The sequence below is a fragment of the Elgaria multicarinata genome, chromosome 20 (assembly GCF_023053635.1).
Source record: "Elgaria multicarinata webbii isolate HBS135686 ecotype San Diego chromosome 20, rElgMul1.1.pri, whole genome shotgun sequence".
In the NCBI taxonomy this organism is placed as follows: Eukaryota; Metazoa; Chordata; class Lepidosauria; order Squamata; family Anguidae; genus Elgaria; species Elgaria multicarinata.
In genome coordinates this window covers 4,521,903-4,529,997 of record NC_086190.1, presented here as the reverse complement: position 1 = coordinate 4,529,997, position 8,095 = coordinate 4,521,903, and the positions used below count along the sequence as shown (strand labels likewise).

General features: G+C 44.8%; 1 protein-coding gene across 1 annotated transcript; it reads left to right on the top strand.

The window, feature by feature from the left end:
• The first annotated feature begins 3,001 nt into the window (after window positions 1-3,001).
• On the top strand, window positions 3,002-7,042 carry LOC134411568 (basic phospholipase A2 Ts-G6D49-like). Its single transcript, XM_063145433.1, has 4 exons — window positions 3,002-3,041; window positions 4,010-4,157; window positions 5,702-5,808; window positions 6,879-7,042. Exons 1-4 carry the CDS (start codon window positions 3,002-3,004, stop codon window positions 7,040-7,042), a joined length of 459 nt encoding a protein of 152 aa, XP_063001503.1.
• Window positions 7,043-8,095: the final 1,053 nt, after the last annotated feature.

The following is an 8,095-nucleotide window of genomic DNA, read 5'->3' as shown; positions in this document are numbered from 1 at the left end:
TCTATGATTCTATGATATCCTGAAGGTGGGCGTGGCGGGCTACCTGTCTGGAAACAGGTGCACTTTTGGTCAGAAGTAAGGCGTAGGGGTCCTATTTTCTCCCTCTAATAGCAAAATTGGGTGGTGGCATGCCGTTCCATTTCGAAGCAAAATGGAGCCATCCAAAGTTAAGGTAACTATTTCTAGTTTCTAGGGGTCACCTAGTAATGCAAAAAATATATAAATTTGTAAATTAAAAGAAAAATATTCATGAGGGTTGGATTTTTTTTTTAATGCTCTGACAAGGACTTGTAAATTTCCAGGACGTACAGACTACTGAGGAGGCAAGTGACAGAGAAAAATCTCCCCCCTCTCAGAGCTTTCAGCTACAAGGTTCCTGTTCCAAGCTGGATGAATATTTCTCTTCGAGATAAATGCCAACGTTAACTTTTATTGTAAGTTGCCCAGAGAATTTCCATCGTTGGGTGGCATGTAAATGCCATAAACAAATCATCGAGTTTCTCTTCCCATTTGTAACTCCGTTTGCAAAATAAAATGAAAGTCCACATTTCAGTCAGTAAATAGCAGCACGCGTCAGCTACAAAACTCTTCCAAGTGCTACATATCAAAATAAGTTCATGTCAGATCTCCTGCCAGCACGAACGGTACAATTATCACACGGGAATAATGGCGCTTGTCGATTAATAATATCAACCGAGGAACCCTTTAAAGCCCAGCCGACTTCTAAACAAAGGACAGCACGTCCCAGATACTGTGGGAGCATTCCAAGAAGAAGCTTTCACCAACCTACTCTAAAAGGACACTTGGTTCTTTGGAGGGAGAGAGGCACAGGTGGACTCATTTAGCTGAACTCAAACGGAACTGGGAAGTCCTTTTTACTGCCACAAAAAGTGGGCCAGGAAAAGTCCTAGATGGGAGGCACTAAAATAAGCTGAGGGACCAACACAGCACAATTTCTAGGCCAAGTTGTGAGGGGGTGTCTGTGTGCGCCAAGTTACAGGTCACACCAGACCCTTCTGTTTTCCTGATGGTGAGTTCTGTGTGACTTGAAAGCCTGCATACTTTCTGCAATAGAGTCGTGGAGATAGGGAGAGGCGGTAGCTCAGTGAAGGAGCCTCTGATTTGCATGCAGAAAGTTCAAGGCTCCATTTCCAACTTCTCCTGGTAGGGTGAAGCAAGAATCCTGCCCAAAGCAACTGCTGGCAGTCAGTGTTGGTGATACTAGGCTAGATAGACCAAGTCTCTAGCTCAGTAGAAGGATGCCTCTACTGTTCCTTTGTCAGAGGGCCTTTGTTCCTTTGTCAGAAAGGCAACTTAGCAGAGAAAAACAAAAAGGCAAAACAAGAATGAGCGTTTACCAGTCCCACCTGCACACAAGGCTATCTTCGAATGAAAAGGAGGCCACCGTCTTCTTTAGTGAAGAAAAGGCAAAATCATTTCCTCGTGATATTCTATTGGAGGCAGGACCTGCTAGCCTCACAAGGCCTCCAAAATGGGAGCTGAGCCAAAACTGGGTACGGTCATCCATTCTCTCTCTCTCTCTCTCTCTCTCTCTTTCTCTCTCTCTTTCTGCTACCCCTTTCCTCTCACTTTTCTGACACCCTCTTTCCCTATTTTGCCATTTTGAGCTCCATTTAACGATGGGATATTATTAACTATTTCCCCTAAACTCTATTCCAAGTCCAATTATGAACTAAATTGAACCCTGTTGTCTCCCCAATGTCCTCAGGAGTTTGATGACGGTGAGACCCTCACCCAATGGAGGCTGGTGGGTCCGATGTCAGTGGGACAGCGAATCCGTTCCAGGGCCCAGTCAGAACTCTAAAGGAGCTCTCCAAAGGTGCCTCACTAATAGATACAAAAAGCCTCGCAAGATACAAGACACAAAAAGCCCCTAAGAACAAAAGTGTGTGACCTTGAGGAGAGGTTTTGGGAGCATTGACAGGGGAATGCTTTTATGAAGGAAGAGAATGAACAAAATGAGAAAATGAGCTTTAGCACGAATAACTGGGATAATACAGGCACAGCAATCGAAGAATAAGGAGCCCTGATGCTGGATCAGACCCAGGGTCCATCTAGTCCAGTACTCTGTTCACACAGAGGCCAACCAGCTGTCGACCAGGGACCCACAAAGCAGGACACGGTGCGACAGCACCCTCCCACCCATGTTCCCCAGCAACTGATGTACATAGACTTACTGCCTTGGATACCAGAGATAGCACATAGCCATCAGGGCTAGTAGCCATGGACAGCCTTCTCCTCCAGGAATTTATCCAACCCCCTTTTAAAGCCATCCAAAGTGGTGGCCGTCACCACATCTTGTAATAGAGAATGTAATGTGAACCGCCCAGAGAGCTCCGGCTATTGGGCGGTATAGAAATGAAATAAATAAATAAATAAATAGAAAATTCCATAGTTTAACTATGTGCTGTGTGAAAGAAGACTTCCTTTTATCTGTCCTGAATCTCCCACCAATCTGCTTCATGGGATGACTCCGTTGGGTTAATCCCATAAATACTCCCATAGTATTATGGGAGAGGGTGAAAAATGGAAGCTGGGTGCTTCCGCCCTTTGGAGAGCTCCTTTAGAACTCTGACTGGTTCTGATGAAATCCGGACCAGATTCACCGCCCCATTGATGTCAGAGCCACCAGCCTCCACTGAGGGCACCGGCTTTGCTTGCAGAAGGTTTCAGGTTCAGTTATGCTGGGAAAGAGCTCTGCCTGAAACCTTGGAGCTGCTGCTGCCAACGCTGCCACCACCCCTCCAGCATCTGCCACCTGAAGCACCCTGCCTCATGATAGGGCCAGCCCTGTTGTCCGAGATGCCCAATTGGCTGATTCTGTCAATGATTACCCCTCCAGATCAAAGCTGGCAGCCGCAGGGAGCCACGAACCAGCAATTCCAGCTCTGCACGCTGTAGAAGAACTGAGCCATTCTATCTTCACTCTTGGATTGGGAGGTCATTGAGTGGACTAGTGTGGTCCTTGGAGGTATCGGGAATGAAGAAACTCTTCTCCCTGGCTCTGCTGGTCGCCTCTTGTAAGTACCACTCTGATGCTCTTTTCCATGGAGGGGATTTGCAATGATTCCATGCAAGTCCAAATTCGGACAGAAGCTAGCCCCTGGAATTATCCTCGTTCTTGTGCAGCATTTACATACAGAGATCAAACTTTCCTTATGCAGCATGAATGCTCCAAGGTCTCAGTCAGAGAAGCAGTGGTGTGGTTGAGGGGTGTGTGCAGGAGACAGCAGTTCTAGGACTTTTTTTTTTCAAGAGCATAGGATCATAGAATCGTAGAGTTGGAAGGGGCCTACAAGGCCATCAACCTCCTGCTCAATGCAGGAATCCACCCTACAGCATACTTGACAGATGGTTGTCCAGCTGCCTCTTGAAGGCCTCTAGTGAGGAGATGTCATCTGCCAGAGCACCAGGGCTACTGATGCAGCCTCCTTGCTCCAGCAAGTAAATGACGTGAGAAGAAGGCTTTCACGTTTTACTTTTGTTTGTGACAGAATAGCATGGAGCAGGGTGCTTTTCTTTGATGGGGGGCTTCAAATTTCACACTAGCATTTTAAATGGCATCACTTGCATAAGAACATAAGAAGAGCCCTGATGCTGGATCAGGACAAGGGTCCATCCAGTCTGCATTCGGTTGATCAGGAACCCACAAACAGGACAGGAGTGCAACCCATGTTCCCCAGCAACTGGGGCACATAGGCTTACTGCCTCTGATATTGGATGTAGCACAGAGGCATCAGGGCTAATAGCCATGGATAGCCTTCTTCTCCAGGGATTTATCCAACCCCCTTTTAAAGCCATTCCAATCGGAGGCCATCACGACATCTTGTGGGAGTGAGTTCCATAGTTTAACTCTGCGCTGTGTGAAGAAGGACTTCCTTTTAACTGTCCTGAATCTCCCACCCACCAGATTCATGGGAGAATGACTGCCACCGGATTCTAGTATTAGGAGAGGGAGAAAACCGTCTCCTCTCTATCTGTCTTCTAGACGTTCTTGCTCCTCATGGGAAGGATGAAGACCGTGAAAGAATGGTTATGGATACGGCTAAAGTCAACGAAAGCCTCTTTCGGTCCTATGGCTGCTACTGTGGAGTCGAAAGTACTGAAAATGGCGAACCCAAGGATTATATCGATGTGTACATTGGTCTCTTTTTGCCTTTTGTTCAATGTTTTGACTCAGACATTTCTTTCTTTGTATGTTTCTTTAGAACATTTCCATACTTTTCTATGCAACTGCTGTACACGGCCTTACTACCTCTGCTACATAGCCAGCTGGACTAGTAGCCATTGATAGCCTTCTCCTCCAAGAGATAGAGGAGGAAGGCTTAACAGCTGAGCCAGGGAGTGTTTGGGGAAGGGCCCATCACATGAGCAAACAGAAGCTAGGTGCAGTCCAACGCAGCTGGCCTCACTGAGTCTTCAGCAACACAATATAAGGCAAGGCTTGGATGCTGTGTGGTTGCTGGAAGCAATTGTTGTTCCTGGTGCTCTCTCCCAATAGCATTCCTGCCAGCTCCCTGACTTCGCTCGGACGATACCTGACCCTGGAAAGACCTCAACTATTCTTCTGCACATTCCTGAACCTAATATTCTTTACCTTGACTCCCAACAGATATTTTGACATACCGAACTTGGACAGTTTCATGACCATTCCAGCTGCTGCTTATAGAATCATAGAATAGTAGAGTTGGAAGGGGCCTATAAGGCCATCGAGTCCAACCCCTGCTTAATGCAGGAATCCACCCTAAAGCATTCCTGACAGGTGGTTGTCCAGCTGCCTCTTGAATGCCTCTAGTGTGGGAGAGCCCACAACCTCCCTAGGTCACTGGTTCCCTTGTCGTACTGCTCTAACAGTCAGGAAGTTTTTCCTGATGTCCAACCAGAATCTGGCTTCCTGTCACTTGAGCCCATTATTCCGTGTCCTGAACTCTTGAGAGGATCGAGAAGGGATCCTGGCCCTCCTCTGTGTAACAACCTTTCAAGAATTTGAAGAGTGCTCTCATGTCTCCCCTCAATCTTCTCTTCTCCAGGCTAAACATGCCCAGTTCTTTCAACTCTTGTGATTTACGACATTATCTAACCCCCGTTTAAAGTCATCCAAATGGGTGACCATCACTACATCTTGTGGTGGTGAATTCCATATAAATTAAAGCTGTGTGAAGCAGTCCTTATATCTGTCCTGAATCTCCCACCAGTCAGCTTCATGGGATGACTGCAGGTGCTAGTGTTTTTAGAGAGGGAGAAACGTCCCTCCCTATCCACATTCATGCATAACTTTGTCCACCTCCATCCTGTCTCCCCTTAGCTTCCTTTCTTCCAAGCTACACAATCCCAGCTGATGTAACCTTCCCTCGTAGGGGAGATGTTCCAGCCCCTTAATCATTTTTGGTGCCCTTTTCTGCACTTCTTCTAGCTCTACAATATCATGGTTTTTTTAAAAAAAGTATGGTATGTATTTGAATGTAACAGCCTTTATATTATGCATGATATTGTATTTTTAGGGTAGTCCTCTTTGTAAAGTGCCCAGAGAGCTTTGGCTGTTAGGCAATATAGAAATGTAGTGAATGAAGAAATGAACAAATGTATTCTAACAAAACTGGAGTCTGCCAGGTCTCCACCCTTTGCTTACTTAGTCCAAGAAGGGTCCCTGACTTCCCTCCTGTTTTCTTGCTTCCTTTAGCTGCTGCCAAATCCTTAACTGCTGCTATGAGGCTCTAAGGATGGTCAGGTGTGATCCCAAAATGAGCAGCTATAAGTACACCTATGATGGTGAAGTCGTTGAATGCTGTGAGTTGACTGAGAAGAAAAAGTAACGCAACGTTTTTGAAACGTCTGGTTGAATTGGTTTGAACCGCATCCCATCTGCCTTATAAATACACTGGCATTCCTGATTCCTGGATCAAGCTCAGGAAAACTGTGGTCCTGCCAGGTTTCAAGTGGAAGAAAAGACTATGGCAGCCACCTATTGGCTAGTGCCTATGAAGTCATCTATACGCCTGTTCTTGGGTGCAGTTTTGTAATCGTTTTTAAATAATGAATTAGGTACAATCCTATTGAACTTGGAGGCTGACGATCATCCTATGCCCTGCATTTTCTCTTGGGTTCTGTATTTTTGTCAGATGGAGTTGCAGTCCAACATATTTGAAGGACACCTGATTGGTGAAGGCCTCATTGTGTGTGTGGGGGGGGGGTCTTCTTTTCTTGGACACGGCCCTTTTGCCTTTGGGAAGAGATGTCCTCTCTTATATATACAAGATGTGTATATAGAGATGTAGAGATGTGTTCTCTTATATATACAATTTAAAATTGGGTGTTAGTCATCCCTTTTTGACTGCCATCCCACTGACCAATTCTCATGAAACACACTTCACTAGAAAGTTCTTGATGCGAAGATTCCAGGAATAATAGCGCTTTTCACTATAACTCAAAGTTCAGAGTTTATCTGCGTCAATAAAGGTGTGGTTGATTTTAAGAATTAACCTATCTTCTATAACAATGAACTTCTACGTTTTATTTTAAATATCAACAAATGTCAAGATTAAATAAACGTAATTCATTGCAAATTGGAGCAAAATGAAATATGAACACAACAAAAAGTCTCTGTACACCTTTATAAGCACAGGTGCAGGACAAAGTACAATGATAGGCCAGTAACATACGGCCTGCCAACAAATCATGAAGGGATTAAGAGACGCCTACTGTTAAAAGTAACCCAAAGTTTAGTTAAACCTTTTGTTAGATTTGATTTTTCTCCGCGAACGTAAGAAGAGTTGGTTCCTCTTAACTATATCATCAATGCCTTAACCTGTCCTAACACCTCTCTTTCTCTTCTTTGTTCTCTTCTTCTTTCTCAACAGATACGGCAAACCGTGCCTTGTGGTGTGAAACAAATGTGTGTTCCTGCGACCGATATTATTCTATTTGCTTGATCGATTCCCATCGTTTATTCAATGAAGAGTTTGTTCCCTCTGGCCTGAGGGACTGCCCAGGATCTGCCCCAAAGGAATGCTTCATCAAGTAAAGAATTTTTCCTTCCTTGCCCAGGGCTGCTTTCTTGAGAGCATGACGATGCACAGGTGTGCTGCGTGGGATGAGCTAATCCCAAAAATGCAGTCCTAGGAAGGAAAAGGAAAGGAACCTCTCGTGCAAGTACTGAGTCATTACTGACTCTTGGAGGGACGCCAGCTTTCGCTGACGTTTTCTTGGCAGGCCCCTATAGCAGGGTGGCTTGCCATTGCCTTCCCCGGCTTTTCCCGTTACCTTTCCCCCAGCTAACTTGGTACTCATTTTACCGACCTCGGAAGGATGGAAGGCTGAGTCAACCCGAGCCGGCTGCCTGAGAACCAGCTTCCGCTGGGATCGAACTCAGGCCATGGGGAGAGTTTCGGCTGCAGAAACTGCTGCTTTATGCAGCAGACCAGATTGATGCAGTAGTGTTTTGCGATCAAGAAAGCAACATGTTGCAAACAAATTACAGCTGTGTTTAAATCGCTCTGATTTTTTTTTCTCTTAAGCAATCCTTTCTGACACACGTTTTCATTTCTATGTATTTGTTTTTTAATGAAAGGTGGCAAACAAAAATGTTGGTGATCGGCTCTAAAAATAAATAAAATTAATTTTAAAGACTACGGGTCAAGAGCGTGCATTGAAGGTCATGGCACACTGACAATCAGTTATTTTACATTCATTATTACTATCTATTCATGCACCTGATGCATCATGGCCATATTTTTTGTTTTGTTTCAAGATACCTTATCCTCATTGTGTTAGAAGCATTTTTATAGTAATTTCATCCATTTTACATTCCTGAGAATGTAAGAAGACTCGTACCGGAACAGACAAATGTTGCAGTCCAACACATCTGTAACGTACCAAATTGGGATAGACCAACTAATAAGATCATGGGCGGAGAAGCTCAGGTAACCACTGATAATCTGGTAGTTTCCAGCTTTTATGCATTTTCCCCCATCCTAACCAATTGAAAGATCTCTCCTAATAGTCCAAGAGCCAAGAAGGTTTTATTTACCCCAGCGAGTGCAAAAGCTTAGTGAATATTTGTTGTTTATATATGACA

Bases quoted from the DNA above. Each gene is read 5' to 3' on its own strand.
- LOC134411568 (XM_063145433.1), top strand. From the start codon at position 3,002: ATGAAGAAACTCTTCTCCCTGGCTCTGCTGGTCGCCTCTT. The intron at 4,158-5,701 runs GTACATTGGTCT...TGCTTCCTTTAG, and splicing joins CCCAAGGATTATATCGATGT to CTGCTGCCAAATCCTTAACT. The intron at 5,809-6,878 runs GTGAGTTGACTG...CTTTCTCAACAG, and splicing joins TGGTGAAGTCGTTGAATGCT to ATACGGCAAACCGTGCCTTG.